Genomic DNA, 23,381 nt, shown 5'->3' with positions numbered 1-23,381 from the left:
TCATAACTTGCGTTTGAAGTGGCACTATTTCTGGGGTTTCCCTTTCCCTGTAGTGTGTTGTATAGGTTTTAGTGCATGTAAATGGTCTGCAAAGTCTAAAATCCCGAAGTTCCCCCCAGAGGGAGTTTCTCTCCCACACACTCCCCCCCTGTCTGAAATGCTTCGACTGGACTCCTGTGTTTACTTTCGTAACATAGTGACATCACTTTGTAACACTCAAGCCTGTATTGGCTAGCGCTTCAACACATTGTACATGATAGGCTTTGAGGCAGTATTTCACTAAAACGTTGACCAATCACAACAGAGCTGGCCAGCAAACCAATCAGAGAAGACTGGGCTCTGGTTTCAGACAGAGCTTGAAAAGAGGTGCTGCAGCACAGGCAGTATGAGAACAATACAGAGCTTTTTGAACATTAAAACATGTAAACATGTTATAGTAGAAGGACGAAATACAAATATGAAACGTGAAAATTAGCGTAAGAGGGCCCCTTTAATTAGTTGCGTTGCGTATGAAGTAAAAATATGTTACGTATATGACATTGGTTAAGTACATAAGTAAGTAAATAGGTCATCTACGTTTTAAGAACACTGGTTGCATTGGGTGATCAGGAACATCATTTAAAAAAGACCTTATAAATAAACGTTAAATTCAAACCAGATATATAAACAAATAAATGCACTTTTTGTGATTATAAAGCTGTTGTTCCATCTCTTGTTTTCTTCATGGGTTCTTGTGTATGAATGATAATCTGTGCTCTTGTTATTTGTGGCCCGCCTGTCTTGAATCCTCCCTTAAGGCATAAATAAAGTATTCTGAATTGAATATATTGAAAGCAGGCTTCATCTGAGCCCATTGTTTTGCCGCCCCCCCAACGGAATGATTCTCCTTCTGGTTAATCTCAGATTCGCCCCCAACAATGCTCCATCTGTGTAAATGTCTCACCTTTATTTAGCTGAAAAACAAACCCCCCCCCCCACAATTTGCTCATATTGTGGGGCTGTGGCTGCTCCGCCACCACAGGGCTCCTGGTGGAGGTGCTGAGGGAGCAGGCAGAACATTGTTTAAACTACAGTAAAACACAGCTCCCTTCAGCTCCCACATCAAAGGCAGAGGATTACCAACAGCCTGCTGTAATGAGACCACGATGACTTGAAATCGCTGGGATGGCTCGGTACACCCCCCCCCCCCCCCCCCCCAAACCACAGCATCGTTACAGCGGTGGAACACCCTGCAAGACAACAGTAATCTAGTAATGTGGGTTTCTCTGGATGTAAACTGCTCTGCTCTGCTGGATTCTCCATGTGTGTGTGTCGGTGTGTGTGATCCTGCTTGTAGAGCGGTTTAATATCTGAGCTTTAATAAATACCCAGCGTTTTGAGGATATAATCAGTTTTCCTGAAAGAATAGATCACAGAAATAATTATATTTAGCACTCACTCCTTTTTTTCTCTCAGTTCACTGACACTGAACTAATAAACCTCCAATAATGTAAATACACCTTTTGTGTGTGTGTTCATGTTTCCATCATCAATTCAGGTCTATGTAAGTAGGTCTTGCAAAGAGATTAGTTTAGATATGTCTTTCTTAACAGTGTGTTTTAGGCATTTTGCCTTTTTTTTGTAGATAGTTACAGTATAGAGGTGCATAAAGAAAATGCAGTGAGACAGAGCAAATGGTACGACATGCAAGAAAAGCAATCTGATGGAATGAAACCACTAAGCTACAGGATGACTTCAAGTACTGATAATTATTAAACGCTATGATTTACAAATGGTTTACTTCACTCTCAGTAAAGTGCTCCTTTAGGTGGAATATTATTAAAATCTTGCCTCGGAATATTATTGTTTTGGGATTTGGTAAACAACAGCAAACCCCTGATCCGTTCCACCCTCATCTGTAAAATAAATTCCTAATAAAACCAAATATTAGTCATAGGGGAAAAAGATCCCATTGCATCATTAAAACAGTGTTTTTTTTGCATTGCTTGTCATCATAGAACAGGGATCCCTGCTCTTTTGCTCTTCAATTTCTATCCGGAAGTAATTTCTTTTTTGCCACATATATAAATCTAATCAATTTCACTGTGCTGTTTGTGAATCTTCTTGCACCCTTTCATTAAAGGCTTCATGTTTCTGAGCGGTGACCAGCTCAAATTGTTTCATTTTTAAGGCACGAGTACATAAACCGTTGCAGTATTTCAAGACAAAAGCTAAGATTCTGAAAAGAGGTAAACAAGAAAAAAAACTGGGGGGAACTGCAAAAGAAAGAATTGACAGAATACAATGGGTTGAATATTATTGTTTTTGTTGTCGAGGCCTTATCCTTTTGTCTGAATATTTACATTTGTTGCCAAATAGCTTGCACTTTCATCTGTGACATTACCTGCAATTTGTCTGTTCATGTTAATAAAAACTTGTTTGCAGTCTAAAAATCTGTAAATTAGGTCGAAACGTAATTTCATAACCATTCCATCATATAAAAGACATTCATGGCCACAATAATGGGTTAATGAACTCATCTTTATTCATGCTGCTTTCATTTGCATTCACTTCTACACAATTAATTAACGCTTCAGCTCCATTGTAAACAAATACAGAAACACACAGTGTATTTGACATTGGTTTTTGTCTCCGAACATACTATTGCAGTAGCTAATAAAACCACAACGAGCATGTGTGTATCAGGGGGATTTAATTAAATTGTCTACATTTGATATTCCTCCTTGCTCCCTGTGCACCAGTATTATCACCATAATCATCTCAGGGACTATAACATGTTCATTTAGCTGCATGTTTTATTCTAAATTTGCATGTGTGTATGTGAGGCATGAATGCTGTAATTACGGCAGTTTTTTTGATGTTCTCTCGGTGCCCCTTTTTTTTGTGTGGAGATGAGAGGAGAAAGTGACACGCTCCCTCACATGCTCTCCTCAGGGAACACTTATCAAAACAATACGCCAGCCATCATTCACACACAGCCCTGCATACTTTGCCACTTTGAAGTCTCCCCCGTCCTCTTGTTTTTTTAATCCCCCATTCTCCTTTTTTCTCTCAATGTAATCCTACTGTAACTGCAGGGATTCTTCACCGCCATTTGTCCGTACAAATACAACAATTAATCAACAAATAACAATACGTCGGGAGCCACTGTTTAAAATCCTAAAATGGGTTCAAGTGCTGGCACTGCCATGCTTCCCTGCGTCTGTGTTGCCAATCCCTGTAAAAAGTTAATGTAAGCGGGATTCACAGGGAGCTGCTGGTGATGAAATTATGGTGTAACTGATACCAACGTGCCATGGTAGAGGAGTGCATGGCCGCCTTTCGTCTTTGAAGGAGGCTCTTCCCATCCCACGATGCACTGTTGGAGAGGGCTCCTGTATGTGCTTGTACAGTACAAACGGACAGATGGAGGGCAATACTGCACGAAAAGCAAGCAATCGTTTTGCCGCAATACAGAAAAACGGCTGCGAGTTCAGGAATTCATTGTGGATTGCACACAACACTGTAATATATGTGGACGCTACTGTAAATATGTATTTACAGTTTGGGGGGTTCATTTCATCAGGATATGTCAGTTTATGCCAAGGTCACTGAGATTTTACATTTGTGAGATGCAGTGATTTCTTTTATTTCTACAAATCAGCATTTTATAATCAGGTTGTTGGCCTTTTGAGTCAATGAAATAGCAATTACATTAAACATAATAACAAATATGTTAATCATTTGAATTTTTTTGCATTCACTAAATACAGTTGGACATTGGTTTTCCTAGCTTTAGGAAAGATATTTATTCAATTGTATTTATATTTATTGTATTTTATGTATTTATTATATTTATTTATTATATTTTATTTAGATGTATTATTTATTGGTCTTGTGAATGCCTGTATATTATTACAGTTATTTATTTATTTTTGTTTCTTGAAAATCTAAGGAATAAAGAGTGTTTTTCTATATCCTAGTGTAATAACTACAACATTTGAATATTAAAAACAAAATGCGTTCACGACTGATTCGAATAGGTGATTTGTTAGAGGTTAGAAACAGATGAAATATTAAATTGTTGCACGGTTATTGCACACATCACCCCAACTTTCTCCTGATCCCTGCGACCTCGCTTAATTACGATTTAATGCGGTGCATGATGCATAATAAAAAATGCACCGTCTGCAAAAATAGCAAGAGGAAGAGTGTAAACAATGGGGGTGTAAGAGCTTCCGAGGGGGAGGCCATATTAAACCCACGGCTACAGGGGTGCCAAAAAACATGTTTTGATTTGGAGAGGGGTGAGCCAGTGTTGCCTATTACTATAGCAACAAGAAGACCTGGCTGCTTCAATCAGCTCTGGTATGTCGGAGGCAGAGGATAGGCAGAGCAGCTCCAGCCGGGCAGACATGCAGAGTCCTCCTGGTTTTACTAATGAGGCCTCCACACATCCCATAGTGCGCCTGTCACCGGCCGACACGCTGCCTGTCTGCAGAGGTCAGCGAGCAGCGGCTAAAAAAGAGCGACAGCAAAACTTGGACTAACATCTGGCATCACATTACAGAGGGATTTTCAGAAGAACACACACATTTTATTTTGTTTAAATCGCTGTCACCAGAGTGTTGTGTTTCCACTGTCTGTAAACTTCTCTTCCTCTGTCAATAACTTCTACGTCTTTTGCATTAACTTACATGTCTTTACTTGTTTTATTCTTGCAATCATTGCAGCTCTAGCATATCTTTTTCTATGGTTTATTAGAAATGTGTATTTTGTATTTCTTTATTTAAGAAGGGACAATGCACATTAATGAACTTGAGTGCCTAGTCCATCATGTAAATGTGCCAGATCTAGCCATAGAGGCTCATTTGGATTTTGAAAGTGCAGTTTGATGGCGTTAAAATAAAACATACAAGAGCACATAAGCACAGGTAAATGCACATGAACAGGATAAAACACAAAAGCACATACATAAGCAAAGATACAAGCAGAATGGATGAAAAACAATGATATAAACCTCACTCCAGTTTGTGACAGCGAGTTGGATTGTCCAGTAACCACTGTTTTATACATTTGGAAAAAGATTTGAGAGGTAATTTTCCTTAGTTCTGTGGGTACAGTGTTCCGGGTATGTGCTGCCCGAGAAGAAGAGGCTAAAAAAGGTCAAATCAGAATCAGAAATCCTTCACTCGTCCTACATGGACATTGTAACCGCAACGGGGCACAGTATAGATCGAAAACCGAAATAAAACAGTATTAAATAAAGAGGCAAGCACATGTCATAAAATAAATCATATGAGAACACGTTACACACATTAAACATTAATAAAGATCATGTTTTGTGAAGCCTGTTGAATGATAATGAAGTGACGGAGACGAGGATTTCATCACCATAGAAGAGTAGAGAGCCGGGTGATGGTGTACCAAAAGCATGTTTTATATGACACACATACAATTTGAACTATTGGCAGACCACTTGAAGCAATTTGATTGATATGTATATATTTTTTTAAACACGGACAGTGCACATTAATCAACATTACAGTTTCCATCTTCAATATAAATAGGCCAGAGGTAACTTAAGAGCTGTTTTGATAAATATATATATTTCTTCTTATTTTTCCAATTTTTGAATTATGATAATACACTTTAATGTAGTTGTTATTAAATATAATTATATGTATTAAGAGTTTATAAGAAAACAGTATTTGTTGTTGTACTTAATTGTTATTATTACAAGTGTTTTTTTTTCATTTATTTTCATATATTACCTATTACTTAGGCACCTCCACTTATGGTTGTCCATAGCAGCAAAAAAGAAAAAGTATTATTACTATATTTCACATCTATATCTTACTGACTGTGCCTACCATTTTGTAATACAATTAGAATAAACAGTGGTGAGGTGAACACAGTGTACTGTAGTGCAGTGTTGACATCTTCACACATTCCACTTTTATTTTTAATTAAAGATGGTATTTTTCTTGAAAGCTGTGTGTTTCAACATGTGTGTGTGTGTGTGTGTGTGTGTGTGTGTGTGTGTGTGTGTGTGTGTGTGTGTGTGTGTGTGTGTGTGTGTGTGTGTGTGTGTGTGTGTGTGTGTGTGTGTGTGTGTGTGTGTGTGTGTGTGTGTGTGTGTGTGTGACCCCAGTGATTTGTTACGTGTAAAGAACGATGTGTTAATGCATTTTTACTCAGATACACCTTTCAGTATACATGCACAGTGGGAAGGGATATACAGGGTTTTGTACTGCACTAATATTGTCAAATGAGGAGCTGTATTACTCCTATGTATACTCTAAATATAAACTGATCAGTCTTTCTCTTTAAATATCAACGAGCTGGCTGACTCTTATGAGTGGCAGAGTGACCTGTGAGCATCTATCTTGTTTTGGATTCAGATCATAGAAGTTACTTTTGAATCTAACCTCACTGCTCTTTTGAGTCCTTGCGGATTCAAATAAAGCATTTGAATCGGTGTCTGTAAGGACTACTTTATGTGTGGAGGTTGCTTGAGTTTCTTCTACGAGCTTCTTCTACTGTACATCTACCAAAAAGGAATATAAGTTAGATACAACTAGGTTAAAAAAAAATGAGGATGGGTGAACACTGTGGGGGATTAACAATAAAGTATATCCTTAACTTCAATTGAACTTAATGTCCTTCAATACGTATATCAGGAAGAAATATATTGTGTTAGTCATTACACTTAATAAAACCATTTAAAAAAACAGTCCAACCATCAACACAGTGACATAATATCTATTTTTCTTGCAATTTCACACAATGTTTTTTTTTAATTTCCCACAAGATACAACAAAGTAAAGTGTTTAATATGATAAAACATTTAAATAGAAGCCGTAGAAATAGCCGGTAACTTAATTACTAAAATAAAAAGTTTAATAAAGTGACTTTACTTGGGATTGTACTCAGTGTTTATGTTAGCAGGCTAAATGTTTTAATTCAATTGAGAATCTTTTAAAGTTAATCGAGCAATAAAGCAATGTAGCATACACTGAGATTAAAGTGGGAACCATTCAGAAAAGCAACATATCTGGAGTTGTTATAGATTTTAAGTAGCTGTCTGTCAGGTTATGATCCTAGTTGTAGCTTATGCTTTATTAACTGGTGATAATTTACAACAAAGCAGTCCCAGGCTGGTGTTAATGTGTAATGATTAGCAATCAGTGGAAGACCGATGGCAGGCCAATAGAAATAAAAAAGTTCCCCTACATAAACCAATGGTGAGGCCACATTGTTACAGCGCTTAGCGAATCCCCTGCGGATCTGATGCAACAGGGCTGCAACTAAAGTTACACCTTCGAACTGCAACATGATGTCCTTCCGCTGTGGCGCTATGAAAACTAGTACCGGTTTCACCGTCTGCTTAATTCTCCCTGAATGCTCTCCACACTGTCTCTGGTCAACTCTTTAAGGATGTTTTGGGTTTTAATAATATATTCTACGTGTTTTTATTATGTTTTTTTTTGTTGCGTGACAGGACTTTTAGGTAAGATAGAGTTCATGCCCATGTTTTTCGGTCAAAAACCTTTTACCGGCAGGCAACCTGCTATGTTTTAGTTACGATATACATTTTTTTTGCAATGCTTTCAGCATCTAGATACATCCTTAATAATGTTAAAGTGAAATTGTAGTCAGTATGTCATTTTAAATGCATCTTATTTGTACTTTATGTCAATAATACCATGAAAAGGCAACTTGAATAACATACAACTAGTCAAATGAAAGGAGAAAATTCAGATGAGATACAATAACAGTGTGTTTATACAGTGAGGGAATGAGGAGATGTTATTTGAGCTTGTCTCTGGGTAATGGGAAAGTCCCCAGGTTCATGACGTAACGGCCAGCTGAACTCTGTAAACTGCGGATGAATCTCGTCTGCTGTGATCCGGTCCGGAGCAATAGGAGTTTGCAGAAGTAGCGGATTTAAAAACTTTCTGTCTGCATTTCTGTTCGTCGAAATAGCACTTGATGAAGACTCCCTGACTATGAAAATGGATAATATGGCTTTTTAAACCTCGACCGTCTTCCTCCTCACCATAAAGCTCCGCGTGCTTTGCTCTCGCGACGCACTCCAAGACTATTCTGAAACTATGGGGTGAGTAAGAAGTGCTTTCTGGCTTTGGGGGAAAGTTAGGTGAATAAAGTCTTACTAAAGCTAACAAACCACTTTAGACACTCTTTAAAATAACATTTAATTTAATCCTGAATTTCTTTTTGTATATTTCTTTTTGTATTAACATCTTTTACAGGACTTTATTAGCCTTTATTAGTATTTTAAAAATAACTATGTTAAAGTAATTGTGACGTTTTAAAATGTGAATTTATTTATTTTTTGTTACTTAATACTGTTTTTAAGTTGACAACTACTACTTACATTCTGAAAAATAACTTTCTATCTATGTATGTTTTAGTCTATAATTAGGTTATGAAGGTAGTGCTTAAGACTATATCATGTTTACAAAAATTGCAATGTTTTTTTATTATCTTTTCATGTTTATTGTTTGTTCAAAGTATTTCAACTTTCAACTGTATTTAGTTTTTTGGGGAAATTGTTATGTTTTGACATTAATCAGTAATGGCTTCACAGCATGAGGTTACAGGTGCTCACAAATGTTAAGGGTTAAGTTGAACAGAATACACTTTTATAATTATTTTTATTTTGTTGTTTTAGGTTTCAAATATTTATATACATTTACTTTTTAACTTTTTGGGGAAATATTTAACGCTTTATTAGATGGAATTTGAAATGTACCTTAATATATATATATATATATATATATTTTTTTTTGACATTTGTTTATTTCCCTAATTTCTTTCCCACAGGTCTTCAGGTGTTTCCACAATTATTTCATCCACCCATTGCATGGTTTTCGCTTTTGAACAATTTAATCGAGGCAGAAGACACAATGGCGGCATCGATCCTTCGCAGGAATATTCCTCCCATTTCCACAAGCGAGCTTGGCGCTCCCCCTCTCCGACAGGCTAGCCATAGCCAATCACGGCCAAGGAAGGGGGCGGAGCCAGCGGAGAGGCAGAACTTAATTGGTGAGTTTTGCCAAGATGCTTTTTTATTTTTCCACATCCCGAGGTCGGAGCCGCAGTGCAGCACGGGGCTAATGTCGTACAGTGAGTACAGCTAAATGGATATTTATCGAACGCAGACGATGCTGTTCAATCATTTTCAGATGATCGGTTAGTTGTTCACTTGGATTTCTCGGATGTATTCTTTCATTTTGGGCTTATTTTTAATTTGATTTATCCTCTTTACGTGATTTAAGATTTTTTTCCTAAATTTGTAGTTTTTATTTCAGCTATTTTACACAATCAGCTGAAATAAAATAAATTGATTGCTTTACTGATTCTATGATTCTTTTTTGATTTTTTTCATAGGTGATGGCCACTCAGATTGGATGACGGAAAAAGTTGATTTGTCTTCATTTGTGTCGACGACCGAGTCTTCTCCCAGCTCATCCCTTCCACCCTCGCCGTTAGAACAAGATGTCAAGGTGCCCTCGGATCTGGAGGTCATGACCTCTCTACTGCAGGAGGAGCTGGCTCAGCTGGAGGACTACTTCCGCTCCGAGACCACAACCACAACAAACAAGTTGGAGAAATCCTCAAAATGTGACAAGGGTGCTCAAGCCATGGGCTCCCAGTCTTATTATCAGTTACCCTACAGCTCTTATGGGACCAGCCAATCAGAAACCAGCCCTGTGGTTGTTACCTTGGCAACAGGGGAACTGGACCTGGCCAGCTTCTGTGGCGGTCCAATCGCCAGAACCAAAATTGCACGACCTGCTCCGTACAACTACCACCACCGCTACCACCACAATAACGGGCGGAGGATCATCAGCGAGGCAGTGAAGGTCGGGGAGGAAGTAGGACTCGATACGTGGGGCTCAAGGGGAAGTTACTCAGGAAGCGCGGAGTTGTCTGTGAACCACTACTCCACGCTGAAGACAGTGAGCAAGAACAGCTTCAGCAGCGTCAAGAAGGTGAGAGAATGTGCTTTATCGTTGAAGGAAGAGGAAAGTTATTGTTTTTCCGAGGGAATGTTTTGCAGCGAGGAGATCGCTCGAGGGTTTTGTCTGGGCGGCTCGTACGACAGCCACCACAAGCGCGAAGGACAGTTGATGCACAATGTGAAGGTCAATGTAAGTTACGACAGCACGGGGCTGGAGGTCTTGCACTGCGGTAAAGATGGAGGACTTTCCGGGGGGATTCCCCAAGAGACAATGGTGGCTGGAGACGGATACTTCCACCAGTCCATGGCCAGCACGGAGCCTTACCATAGCTTTATAGGGGACCTCGACCAGCCGTCACAGCCTCAGGCTGTGGAGCCCCAACATGGCCACTACCTCTATCCAGAATGCCTTGCAGACCAAAGCTACGAATGTCTGTCCAGAGGGGAGGGCGAGGGGACGCTGATGGGTGCCCCCATCCACCGCCCCACCCAGAGGCTAAAGGATGAGCACTGCTCCATGAAGCCGGCTCTGGTGATGGGCAGCGTTCCTGTGGAAGGCGTCCCCGGAGAGAGGAAGCAGAAGAAGAGAGACCAGAACAAAACTGCTGCTCACAGGTAAGCTTTTCTTTTCTTCTCCTCCTCGTTTTGAAAGCATGCCTCAAAAACATATACAAATTAGACTTGTGGTCAGAAGTGAAAGTTTGTCAATAGAAACTGAACATGGCAGGAGTGTTACATAAAGCTTTAAATGTCCTGCAGTGTGTAGGAGGGGAATGGAAAGTCCCTCACTGCCTGCCAAATTCAGCCCCACCTAACCATTTATTTAAGTCTGCTCTGTCTGTGTATAAGATGTGAAAAGCTAAATATACAGGAAAAGTCTTAAAAATGATAGTAAAAAGTTGGAAGAAAAAGAAACTGATCAGAGTTTTCTCAGAGGAGAGATGTCTGTGTGATGTAGCTCTGGGGGCACGCTCACAAGGATCATTAACAAAGATGCAAGGCAGCAGAAATGTGGAACTAAGCGGTCCCTTGTGTTGCAGGTACAGGCTGCGTAAGAGGGCGGAGCTGGACTGTCTGGAGGAGGAGCTGCACGGCCTCGAGGGGCAGAATCGGGAGCTTCGTGACAAGGCGGAGTCGGTGGAGAGAGAAATCCAGTACGTCAAAGATTTACTCATCGAGGTCTACAAGGCTCGCAGTCAGCGGCTCAAAACAGACGGCAGTGCCTGAAAAAAATGAATAAAATAAATGCCCACACTGACCTCCGCTTCCAGAACTCCCCAAGAACCAGCACCAAGAGAAAAATCAAGTCAAGACTGGCTTTTTCGTCTCACAGGAATGAAATGGTAGTTGCATGATTTTGATAGATCTTTTCTAAACAACAACATAAAAAATATGTTTGAAGAGGATGACCCAAAAAAAAAAGGAGAAAGAAATGGGGAAGTTTCCAAACGAGTGACTATTTCTAAGAAGCCTTAGTGAGGTGGAGGAGATGCTGGACTTGTCCGTGACCACTGTGATCCGAACTGCACTCACAGCCTTGCGATGACTGACTCTGTGCTTGCGATGATTTTACAAACTGAATTAGTTAGTAGTGACGGAATATGCTTGTGTTTTTTTTGTGACACACACATCGAGGCAGATCCACGCTAAATATATATTTTATTTTATATTTTTACTTAATAATGTTCATTTATCATTTGCTTTCAACAATCAAATGACTGAAATAAAAGGGATTGCTGGAAATGAAAAAGAGTGTGCTCAACAAATCGGAAACATTTATAGAATTTGCATTGCTAAAATGTTGAGTATTTACAGTCTTTTTACCCATCCCGCCCCCTCCACACCCAACACCCTCCGCCCCCACTGAAATACCCAATGCATGTTGGATTTTGGAAAAAAAAGCATGTGCGAGTGTTATTTGAAGGCAATATTCTGTTAACTGCATGGCTTCAAGATCTCCAATTTCAACTGATTTCTCATCAGCTGGCAACTTTCCCCTGAGCCCCCCGCCCGCAGCCCCCCGCCAGTGTGATTCATGCTCAGGCCTTTTTTTTTTCTTTCTTTCCCCGCTATGTGAAACATTCACTGGCTTTATTTCCTTTTTTTTCTTCTTCTCTTGTCTCTTTCGGCTGTATTTCGCGGACAAACAATCACCTGTTGACGCAACAATAAATCGTTGTTGGGTAACTTCATGGAAATGTTCCTTTCAATCGATCAATTTGTCTGAAATTCAGGTCCTTTTACTAATAACCGATGTCAATGTCAGGATATTATACATCAGGAAAATGACAGCCAAATAAACCAAGTTATGTAGTATCATTGATCTCTGCCTTTTGGACTGTTTTTCACTGCATGCTGCTCATTCATTCCGCAGACATTACAACACAACTGTCCATACACTGAAACAACTGAAACGTTGACTTTAATCAAATGTATTATGTCAGATTCCATATAACTGTATTAGGTAAATTGACAGCCAGAGTATAAAGTTTAAATAGGTTCAACTTAATAGTATTGCTTTCAACTAACCTAATACTGTTATGTTGAATCTGTTGACATAATAACTGAAATTGAAGTCAACGTTTGAGTTTTTTCAGTGTATCTCACACCCAAAACAGCACACACAGAATAAGAGGGGTGGGATTAAGAGATAGAGAGGGGCACTCCCATTACCCTGCCCATAATAACTGCTGCCCTCTTTCTGGGCTGCAATGCAGTTAAAGTTATTTCCCAGGATTCACCGCTGGACGGCAGCACAGCAAGACAGCACTGAAAAAACTCAAATGTTCACTTTACCTAAACTGTATGAAAAGAATTTCCCAATTTGGGAATAATAAAGTATATATCTATCTATCATCTATCTATTAGGTTAGTTGAAAGCAATCATATTAAGTTGAACCTATTTAGACTTAATAGTATTGCTTTCAACTAACATTATACAGTTATGTGAAATCTGTTGACATAATTCATTCAAGTCAACGTTTCAGTTTCTTCCGTGAGGTTTTGATTGACATCTGAGCATCAAAACAACATGTTCCCTCTAGACGCAGGAGCTTGGATCGAGGCAACTTCTCCAAACAGAGGGAAATGTTCAAATGAAAACACTAATAAGTATCTTTAATGTTTTTGTTACCAATATTTCAGCATTATGATTGAGCCTAAGGGCAGGAGTGATATCAAAACTCCGGCAGTCAACAGACAACATAATTTGCCTATCTCATCTCCCAGCTCGTTGAGTGTGTGTGTGTGTGTGTGTGTGTGTGTGTGTGTGTGTGTGTGTGTGTGTGTGTGTGTGTGTGTGTGTGTGTGTGTGTGTGTGTGTGTGTGTGTGTGTGTGTGTGTGTGTGTGTGTGTGTGTGTGTGTGTGTGTGTGTGTGTGTGTGTGAAATCTCTTGGTATCTCTCCTAGCAGTCGTAGGCCTTTCAAGTGCATGAGGCAATATCACACAATACTTGCAGGAGGAGGAGAGATGCGAGTGAACTATCAGAATAAGAAAGTAGAGGGTTGACAGAGAATTCCGTTAAATCTATTGATTCTCTCTGTTTGTTTGTTTGATAAAGATGCAATGTGAAAACGGATTGTAATGCCGACACACGATTTATAATGGGATGTTGCAGCCCGTTCAATAATGATCTCCGCCATTGCATATTACTCATGTCAGATGAGTTCCATTGATTTGTTAAATAGATGATACAATAACATGAATATAAGGCAGAGAAGTGGGCTAAATGAAAATCTAAAAAAGCATATAAATATAGTGAATACACTTAAAATACATGTTGAGGGAAAATGTATCATTTAAAGTTGGATTTATTTAACATTTTAATCCACTAACATTAATACGGAGCCTACTTAATAATATTTACGTCTTGTTGAAACACTAATAACGAGTTATATATTGTTTAAATCATCATAGCTCGTAATATCTAAGATGATAAGCTTAATCGAAGGATAAAAGCACATGTAAAAACAAGAGAATATGTGGGGAAATACATTTTAATGAACAATTTACTATATATACATTATTTAAATAACATATTTTCTGCCAATTCTTTCTGTCATACGTAAAGATACCTTAAACCAGAGCATAAAATAACTATACAAAATGATAAAATAACAATTTACCCATCCTGGTCTTTTTTCCCCAAGCTTTAAAAAAAAAGGCCTACATTGAAATAAGCATACCATTTTGTCATTGACAGATCACTAACACATTACTGGATTTTTAACAGACAGTTATTAAAGAATCAGAATTAAGTTTATTGTCAAGTATGGTGCAAAGTTAAATAACTATTTATATATACAAATATATAAAAAAAGATGTATCATTTAAAAATAAAGAGAAATACTTAAATGGAATATATAAATACGAAAAAGTGAAAATATGACAAAGTACAGTATATTAAAAGTGGAGGGCTGTGTAGATTTTAAAAGAGGTTGTGTTAAACCGAAATGTGCAAAATATTCGCTGGGATGTGCAGGGTTCGCAGTATTAAACAAAAAAAGATGTTGCTCACATGATGTGCATTCATGGGGTGAGTCAGTGTCAATAGATATTGTTAACTCATTATAACAAGGACAAAACTGAAGAAAATGTGACCTGCTGTCTTCCTGTTGATGTTTTTAAAGTCTTGCTACTTCAAGGGTCAGGGGAAGGGTTCCTTTACAAATAAACACAATTGATATCCCTTGATGCATTTGCTTTAAGATTGATTCAGAGCCATAATTTTGCTTCATTACAAATGTTTTCATTTTGAATTGAGCAATATATGTTCAATCTATCAGTAGAATGAAGCTGTGTAGCCTGTATGTATTCTGACATACTAAGCAAACAATATAGTATTGCCAAGAATCAAATCCATATCACCCAACACATACGAGTAGGATACAATACAAATAATCATATAAAATATTGTTTAAAACTGACTGGATATGCACATTTGAACACATTTCAAATGGATGGTTCTAGTGAGAGTGGTGGAAATACCGTGTCTACAGGGAGAAGTGAATCCAGTTTTAGTGAGCGCACATCTTTCCATTCAGATTTACTGTACAGAGATCTCTCTCACCACCAGGTGTCCCTCTAAACTCAGAAAAAGCCAAGCACAGCTGTTTCTACAGTAGTCTTGCAACAAGAAATAGTGTGAAAATACCACATTCCAGTACAGATGTTTAGCTTTGTACAGTTTTCTTTCTAAAAAGGTCCAATTCAATCAAAACTAATTAGAGAAGAAGAGGCATAGAAGCAAACAAGGAAGAAAAAGTAGTAGAACACCAGTAATGGAAGAATATAAAAAGCTGTTGAAATGTTACAAATACTCCATTAACTTTTTGTAGGAGGGATGTCCAATAAAGTGTTTCCACTAAAAGATAACGCATGCAAGAATATAGTTTCATCTATAATATGTATTCCATAAACCAAGACATTTGTTTTATATCTAAGATCTTATACAACAGGGCAACTACACTAAGCAACTAATAAAAGGAACTGCATTAAAATGGTTTAAATACTATTTATCTGAACGGTCTCAGTTTGTTAATGTTAAGGACAATTTCTCAATGAAATCCCAGTTAGTTACCACAGGTTTCTGTACTACTGTATGACCTATTCTGTTCACCTTATATATGCTTACATAAGCCAAAATCTTAATGAATCACTTTCATTGTTATGCAACTGAAACCCAATTATATACCGATCAAGCCAGAGGAAACCAATCACATAAAAACAATTAAATATGCCTCAACTCAGATGACCTAAAGCTTTTTCAATGTTAAAAACTGAAATATTGACTCTAAATAAGAAGTGGACGTAGTGCGTTGATGTCTCCACATTGATTTGTGGACTCCGGTTTTGAAACCGTAAATTGGCATTTTGGCTAAGGTCATACAGAACATCTTTCTTCAAACACTCTCACACCAGGCAGGTACATGTATGTGTCAAGCTGTGAGGTCAGGAATCTAAAAGTTATTATTAATTATCCTAAGTAAACCACCAGTTATTTTAGTTATATCAAGGAAAACCTAAATTGTCAATTGGATCGTGATGCACAGGTGAAAGACAATTCCTTACAATACATAATCTTGGCACGTTTCATTTCTGTCCCAAACTTGGTGACAATTTATTCTTAATATAGAGGTTTTTTTTTACTGAGGAACTTAAACCTTTGACATACTGGTGGCATTTGAGAAAATACCACTAAAATCACTGGAAAACATCCTTAAGGGACGTGGAAATCCTCAGACATCTCACAAAAAACACAAATGTCAACCTTATTGTGGCACCACTGGAAATGTTAAAGGATCACCAAAGTGTGTAGAATTTAATATCTGGGGACCATATTTTAGTCTTGACCACAATTGTTGACCATCATTTCAACCCCTAGAATAATATAAAAAACATGTAATCATTTGGATCAAACCGTCTCACTTTGCCAATGTTTATTGTTTTGTCCTTAAGTCATTGAGTGTTCAAAACAACCCTGTCTCCTAAAAAATACGTTCCCACAGAACTAAACTGCATTCTGAATTACGTTTAGCAAGAAACGCATTTTCTCCCACGTTACGTTTGTTATGAACGTATCTCAAATACGTTTATTTTCTACATGCCTTCTAGAAATGTTCTCCCACGTTAAGTTAGTTATTAACGCTCTAATTATTTAATTATCTTAAATAAGTTTATTTTCTACATATCTTTGCCATTTATTGTCTTGCTTATAATAATGATGATAGTCATTTATAAATATCATTTTAGAGCACACCTTTGAAATCGACAATCGGGCTCGATAAATGGTTAAATTAAAATCAGTAGGCGAGGCTGTAATTTCGCCAGCTGTTACTCTCATGAGCGAGGCAGAAAATAATAGTTTTAACATGCCAAAAAGCTGCTGTGTCGTTTATTGCTTTATCCTCAAACATTAAAACAAATCCAGAGTTACGTGTTTCTGTACTTCCTCTAAGAACAAAGGACAGTAAAAGAAGATCTTTGTGGCTTCAGGCTTGATCGCCATTCAAATGACAGCGTTGGTTTCCCCAAAAGTGGGCGGGGCTGTAAAGTGACGTAGATTTTACTCTCATATATTATTCAAAACCATTATATTTATTCTAACGTAAATTACATGCCTGTGTTTTATCTTTTTTTTTTTTTTTTTTAATTTTAATTCGTATAGTGTCAGAATTTTTTTCCCGTCTGTGAGGGAAATAAATGGGGCTTAGAGCCTCAAAATACTGAAATCTGTATTTTTTAAAATCTTTTTTTCCATCTAATTTATTATTCTTTTCTAAATAACACAGTGTTATTTACTCAACAATAACACACAATTATCCTTGTTTTTATTTATTCGTTTAATTCTATAATCTTGGGCTTTTTAGCATGATTTTTAGCCGTAAATAAAGTCACCGGAAACAGACGGGACATTTCGAGCGATACACACCACAAACCCACCGAACTGATTACCCAAGATCCTCAGCTTGAAGCTCGTTGATTGGATGTTTTAGCCGCAATGCACGCTGGGATATGGTGTTAATAAGATATGATATACGAAAACATTTAAAAAAAGTAAAAATAATACTTTATCCGAGTGTTCTTGCTTTTCTCTTTGGAGATCATCACATAATGGCATTGTAATACACGGTTCGGCTACATTAAATATTGATCAGAAGACTTCTGGACAAACTTGAAGAACTGCCGCCGAAACTGAATATGTGACATGGATCATAAATATATCAACAATTAAACAACATCTTACATTTCTTTTCACAAAATACATCTCCTCGCAGTATCAATACTAATTCGGCTGACTTTTATATTTGATCCAATTGGTAGATAGGTTATATTTACACCATAAAGGTGCACAGCTGATAGAAAAGGACTTGTAGTTTTTAAAGATATACTGATTGTCTTTGAATATAAGAATGTAAATACTGAGTTGAGAGAATAGTCAGGGGTTTTGGGTGATGGGAGACACATCTTTGGAATCACAATTTCAATAGCTTACCATTAAATGACGGATATACCTTTCTGTCTGTGATGTTTTACAAATCAGATATTAATGTGTAGAAGTAAAACATGAGAAATAGTATAGCAATATCCTGTAAAATTATATAAAAACATGAATAAAACTAAATATCTTCAGATGTTATACATACATAAGTGTCCTACACTAATAATACAAAGTTATTATTAGGATGCTGTGTGTACCTTGTGTGCACATCCTAGTGGTTAAAGCACGTTATTGAATTATTTTTGTTGAATAATGTTATTTTTGTTGAATAATGTTATTTGATGAAAAAGATATTAAGAGTACATACTTTCATAGGGGGAAAGTAGAAGGTCAATGATAGAAATACAGAATATAAAAAATCAAGAAGATACTGTAAGTGATCTCTAAAATAAAACAGTTTAGTGCACGATGTACAAAGATATTAATATGAGGATGTGCAAAACAGAAAAACTAATTAACCTTTATTAACACATTAAAGAATACTTTAGGTTAAGGTCTTCTTTCAAATAAGAAAAAAGCTTTGGGGGTATCTATCTACAGATAAATATTAAGCCTGACAAAGTACTTAACATCTAATATATTGCTTATATTTCACATCATTAATCAGCATCTACAAAGTAACTAAAATAAATGTAGTGGAGTAAAAATATCAGGTTAACCTCTGAATTGTAGTGGAGTAGAATTACAAAGTAACAATGAGCTGTCATGTGGGTATATATTAATGCTGCCCATTATGGATACAAGCGATTTTCACCCATTTAGTAATTACATGTTTTAAATGTGTACACACCAATGTGTTTCCTATCGCCTCAACCTCCAGGGCTGTAAACAGTTTAATACTGTCAACTTCTAATTTGGGGGAAAACGCCTTTCAAAACTACAATTCCCAGTAGAGACGTGCCATAGAGAACATGTTGCGAAACACAATAGCCAGCATGTGTAGTTCTTGGGGGGCGTTCGAGTCCAGCTTTGAATAGTCTGCCGTGGTTTCGTTCCATTTCAAAGAGCTTGATGCTCGGCGTAACCTTGGCGCACTGCCACTCCAACATCACGGGGTTTGTCAACGGGACTGTAGTCCCAAACGATAGCTGGGGATTATGGGTAGTGTAGTGTCTTCCAATATGGTTTAGCTGCGGCCGCGGACACTACATGACACTACACGACACGCCCACCTGACACAACACTACGGTGGCTGAGAGGCACAACCGTTAAAAGCGAATTGACGACACTACACGACAGGAGGAGAGGTTTTGGGGTTTAGGTTTGGGAGGGAGGAAGGAAGATTAGGATTAGGTAAAAAGGTAGGGAGTGGTTAGGGTTAGGATGGGGGGAAGGGAAGGGTTGGATTGAAGGGAGGGAAGAGAACTGTTACCCGGGAAACAGGATGCAACGCGTCACCTGTGAATCTCCGCCCACGTTGAGCTCCCGCCCACATCGAGCTCATTGAGGCACTACGCACTGCAGGGAGGGGCTTTTCGTCCGCGGCCGCAGCTAGACCCTTCTCAGCTACCGTAGTGTTGTGTCAGGTGGGCGTGTCATGTAGTGTCGTGTAGTGTACTGTACTGTCCGCGGCCGCAGCTAGACCCTTCTCGTGTCTTCGGCCATCCTAAATCTCGAAATGTCCCGTCTGTTTTCGGTGACTTTATTTACGGCTAAAAAGCATGCTAAAAAGCCCAAGATTATATAATTAAACGAATAAATATAAAAAAAGGATAATTGTGTGTTATAGATGAGAGTAACAAATGCGTCACTTCCGGGCAAAAAATAACGGCTCCGCCCACTTTTGGGGGAAAACAATGCTGTCAGTTGAACGGCAGTCAATACAAATTCTGAAGTTTTTGCCAATCCGATCAAAAATGTAAGAAAACCAGAGATTTTTGGATCTTCAAAGAGCCCGATTCCAATGGCCAGACAGGCAAAAAATTGCATTAAGCCATTAGAAATAGACGATCAGGCTCGATATATGGTTTAATATAGCAGTAGGCTATCGATTTTCATAGATGAGAGTAACATCTACGTCACTTCACGGCCCCGCCCACTTTCGGGAGAAACAACGGCTTTCATTTGAATGGCGATCGAGCCTGAAGCCACAGAGATCTTCTGTTACTCTCCTTTCTTCTTAGAGGAAGTACAGAAACACGTAACTCTGGATTTGTTTTAATGTTTGAGGTGCAATAAATGACACAGCTGCTTTTTGGCATGATAAAACTATTATGTTTTCCGCCTCACTCATGAGAGTAACAGCTGGAGAAATTACAGCCTCGCCTACTGATTTTAATTTAACCATATATCAAGATCGATTGTCAATTACCAATGATCGAATGTAATTGTTTGCCTGACTGGCCATCGTAATCGAGCTCTTTGAAGATCCAAAAATCCACGGTTTTCAAAAAGAATTGATCGGATGGGCAAAAACTTCAGAATTCGTATTGACCGCCATTCAAATGACAGCGTTGTTTTCCCCCAAAAGTAGGTGTTACTCTCAAAAGAATACTAAATTAGAAGGAAAATATTTTTTTAAAAATACAGATTTCAGTATTTTGAGGCTCAAAGCCCCATTTCGGCAAAAAAAAGTCAGACATTATACGATTTAAAATAAAAACAAATAAATAAAAAGATAAAACACTGGCAAGTAATTTACGTTGAATAAATAGGATGGTTTTGAATAATAGATGATAGTAAAATCTACATCACTTTACAGCCCCGCCCTCAGAATAGTCTCATAATACACACATGCACACAGAAGGATTCACACTTGTATTTCATGATGTGCAAAAGGATTCACACTTGTATTTCCGGATCCACACTTGTGTTTTTCAATGCACACACAAATGTGTTCCGTTTCATATACATGTAAATAAAATCCAAACACAGAAAAAAGTTTTACATTACACGCAATAAATCTACCCTCGTGGGGGCGCGCTCATGTGATTGGCTTATAATTGAGGAGACATCTGATTGGCTATAGAAAGAAACAATTACAAGTATGAATCGGCTGACCGTCAGGGGAGTCTCAAAAAACCCACACACGAATGCACAGCGATCCATGCACAGAAAGCGGTTTGTGTTTGCAGGTTCAGAGGTTTTAAATGGAAAACAAATATGTGTGGATCAAAAATACATATGTAAAACGTTTTTCCGTGTTTGGATTTTATTTACATGTATATGAAACGGAACACATTTGTGTGTGCATTGAAAAACACAAGTGGATCCGGAAATACAAGTGTGAATCATTTTGCGGATCATGAAATACAAGTTTGAATCCTTTTTGCGCATCATGAAATACAAGTTTGAATCCTTCTGTATGCATGTGTGTATTATGAGACTGTTCTGAGCCCATACACTTTTGGGGAAACCAACGCTGTCATTTGAACGGCGGTCAAGCCTGAAGCCACAGAGATCTTCTGTTACTGTCCTTTCTAGAGGAAGTACAGAAACACGTAACTCTGGATTTGTTTTAATGTTTGAGGTGCAATAAACGACACAGCAGCATGATAAAACTATTATTTTCTGCCTCGCTCATGAGCTGGCGAAATTACAGCCTCGCCTACTGATTTTAATTTAACCATAATAATAATAATAATAAATGGGATTTATATAGCGCTTTTCTAGACCCAAAGACGCTTTACATTACGAGTAAGGTCGACAAACAAAACAAGAACAAAAACACAAACAAAAAAAAACAAAAAACAGAAAAGCAGTCAGCAGGATGTTGGTTCAGAGGGGGGAGGGGCGGGTTTAAGGATAAGCAGAGTTGAAGAGGTGGGTTTTGAGACGGGACTGGAACAGGGTGAGGGAATCAGACTCACGGAGGTCTTGGGGGAGGGGAGTTCCATATATCGAGCCCGATTCTCGATTTCAAAGGTGTGCTCTAAAATGATATTTATAAATGACTATTATCATTATTATAATCAAGACAATAAATGGCAAAGATATGTAGAAAATAAACGTATTTAAGATACGTTAATAACTAACGTAAAGTGGGAGAAAATATGTTTCTAGAAGATATGTAGAAAATAAACGTATTTGAGATACGTTCATAACAAACGTAACGTGGGAGAAAATAAGTCTCTTGCTAAACGTAATTCAGAACCCAGATAGCAAAAGATGTTAAATCAACGTTGAATTATGGCCAAAAATGTTGATTTTTGGTTAAGGTTGAAGATTGATGGTGGATCAACCTTAAATGTTGAAAAGATGTCATTGAATCAACGTTGTATTGTGGTCGAATGTAATGATTGAAATGCCAACATTGAATCAATGTTGAATCTATGCTGTTTGCCTTTTCTTTTTTCTTGATGGGGGAGGGAGGGGGGTACTCTGTAGGGGGGGGGGGGGTGTATTCTGTGTGTGTTGGTGGGGGGTGTGAGGGGGGGGAGAAATATCCCACATAAATCCGAAAAATTGTGTTGAGGCCAAAATTGGGAGCACGTTTCAGGCAATTTGGATTCGATTGGTAGTACTTTGTAGTGGCACTATTTTGGGTCCCTAACATTACAAACTAACGACAGGGAGGAAAAACACAGAGAGAGGGACCAGACAATACACAAGGAGGAAAACATGACAGGGAGAACCGAACAGCAAAATACACCCAAACCTAGACATACAAAACTAAAAACGTGACATTCGGATCTCCGCAAATCTCCTCCGAATCTCGCATGTCATGTGTTAGCCCTGGAAAATAACTAATGAAGTGGGTTTATCACATTCTCTAGCTGTATGGGGGAGACCGGTGAATCATGTTCCTATATATATATACACGTCATAAAAATGCCTGGGAATAACTTGTGGAATGATGTGCATCTAGAAACAGATGTTTGAAATGTTACCTAAGACTGCATCAGTTATTAATATTCCTAATATTTGCAACATATACAATATCTCTGTCACCCCTCTTTTTTTTAAGAAATGGTACCTTCCAATGGGAACCGCGAAAAGGCGCCGTTAAGGCCGTGTGTTAGGTCAGCTTCAGGGTTACTGGCTAGCTTTCCTTCAGGCAGAAGACTGAACCTCCGTGATTTCACATTTAACTACGCCATGCATGAAAATGGAAGAGATATCACATATCCGGGCATGGATGCTATAGCAACTGCAGCATTAAAAGGTAATGTAATTGTGTATTTTATGCTGCACCTCTCCAGCAAGCTTTACATTATTTGAATCGGTTGGACAACAAGTTAACATGCAAAGTAAGCTAGCTAGCTGGCTACATATCTAGTGTTAACATAGCTAATATGTACTGTAAGCTGTTAATAACTGCACAAATGACAAATCGTGGTTAACATTTTAATTTATACTGTATTATTGCCAGAAATAATGTCAAGAAGCAAATGAGCCTTTCACAACTGACAGTAAAGTATTTAGCATAGCCATCTTTGGCGCCCTTTTTTGTTGTAGACAGCATTTCACAA

General features: G+C 38.1%; 1 protein-coding gene across 1 annotated transcript; it reads left to right on the top strand.

Moving 5' to 3' along the window:
• Window positions 1–7,568: 7,568 nt before the first annotated feature.
• On the top strand, window positions 7,569–12,293 carry atf5b (activating transcription factor 5b). Its single transcript, XM_079673670.1, has 4 exons — window positions 7,569–8,101; window positions 8,830–9,051; window positions 9,397–10,585; window positions 11,011–12,293. Exons 2-4 carry the CDS (start codon window positions 8,913–8,915, stop codon window positions 11,195–11,197), a joined length of 1,515 nt encoding a protein of 504 aa, XP_079529796.1. The 5' UTR covers window positions 7,569–8,101; window positions 8,830–8,912; the 3' UTR covers window positions 11,198–12,293.
• Window positions 12,294–23,381: the final 11,088 nt, after the last annotated feature.

The sequence above is a fragment of the Notothenia rossii genome (genome assembly GCF_949606895.1).
Source record: "Notothenia rossii genome assembly, chromosome: 4".
NCBI classification, from domain to species: Eukaryota; Metazoa; Chordata; class Actinopteri; order Perciformes; family Nototheniidae; genus Notothenia; species Notothenia rossii.
This window is presented reverse-complemented; position numbering and strand designations above follow the sequence as displayed.